The 1,260-nt window shown below is 47.3% G+C and overlaps 1 protein-coding gene across 1 annotated transcript in view; it reads right to left on the bottom strand.

The window, feature by feature from the left end:
- The window catches only part of LOC103801977 (roundabout homolog 2-like), a gene marked incomplete at its 3' end in the record, with an annotated part of 44,849 nt that extends 43,772 nt beyond the window's left edge, over window positions 1–1,077 (bottom strand). Inside the window, exon 1 of the mRNA XM_009074415.1 lies at window positions 493–1,077. Coding sequence (XP_009072663.1) covers window positions 493–547 — 55 coding nt within the window. The remainder of the gene's footprint in view (window positions 1–492) is intronic.
- Between the last annotated feature and the right edge of the window lie 183 nt (window positions 1,078–1,260).

The raw sequence follows: 1,260 nt of genomic DNA on the forward strand, positions 1-1,260 counted from the left end.
CCAAACCGGGCGCTGAGGGGCCTGGGAAAGCAGTCAGGCCACCTCACCTGCAGCCGAGGCAGGGCTAACCTACTCATTTCAGCAGCGGCCGCTCCCGGTGGAAAGTTTAACAATAGAAGGCGGCAAAGTAGCGTCAACTAGAACCAGCTCTCTGCCTTTCCTTTCTCCTTGCCGCTCCCTACCCCCAAATAAAAGATTAAACACGGTAGTTTGGTTTTTTTCACTCTGTCCTCACTACTTCAAGCTGACATTCTTCCATTCATAAGCAGTTTTTCCATTAAGTTAGGAGACGGGAAGGACTGCTTATTGGAAACATATATTCTCCCTCTTCCGACCCCTCCCTCTCTCCCCAAATACCAGTTTTATACCAAGAACCAACTTAAGGCTCTGTAACGTTAAAGCTTATAATGCCGTCCATGTGCTGTCCCAAATCAGATTCAGATGAGGTGGACTTCTGCACAGAAATGACATATCTAAAATAAGCGAACTTACCACAGACTTGCAAAAATGCAAATCCGAAGAGCAGGAGTAGCGTCAGCAGACCCATTTTGACATATTAAAAGCAATCCCGATCGCTTGCGAGACCAATTCCACGGAGATTAAAAAAAAAAAAAAAAAAAAAAAAGTATCCAAAGCAGTAAGAGGTAGGTCCAAAAGTTTTCAGTTTCCTAGCAGCTGCTTAAAGTGGAAACGGCAATCTTGAAATCAAAAGCTGCAGATGCAAATGTCTTGAATGTGACACTTTTAGATCCATACAGATTACAGCAACGAGCGAGCTCCGAAGGCTTCTACTTTGCACACACGCTCCTTCCCAAGTTCCCACCGATCTAGCCCGAGCAGAGGAATTATTCAAGTGTGTCTAAGACTCTCTTTAGGATCCATGGCAATCCAAAAGCAAGCTCTTTCTTCGGAAGACAAGAAGAGACTCTGAGAAATGACCCGATTTCTAGAAAGTGCTCCACAAACTTCCCGGCACTTTGCAGGAAAATCATTGGTTTGATTTGGCTATTTTGCTTTCCTCTCGCCCTCCCCCTACCCCTTTCTCTCTCCCAAATCAGTTCAAGCTGCAGTTTCTCACTTAACTTCCATCATACGAACGCCCAGGCAACGTGCTACAGGAGGGGAACCGCTTTCTTTCTCAGCATTCCCTTCAAAAAAAATCAAGCCCTGTCCTTTACATCTCCCTGCTCACTGGAAGCGGAGCGGGAAGTGCCGGACGGCAGTGCCCGGGCACGGTGCAGCCGCGGGCGGGAGCGGCTG

Source organism: Acanthisitta chloris, unplaced genomic scaffold, assembly GCF_000695815.1.
Source record: "Acanthisitta chloris isolate BGI_N310 unplaced genomic scaffold, ASM69581v1 scaffold10245, whole genome shotgun sequence".
In the NCBI taxonomy this organism is placed as follows: Eukaryota; Metazoa; Chordata; class Aves; order Passeriformes; family Acanthisittidae; genus Acanthisitta; species Acanthisitta chloris.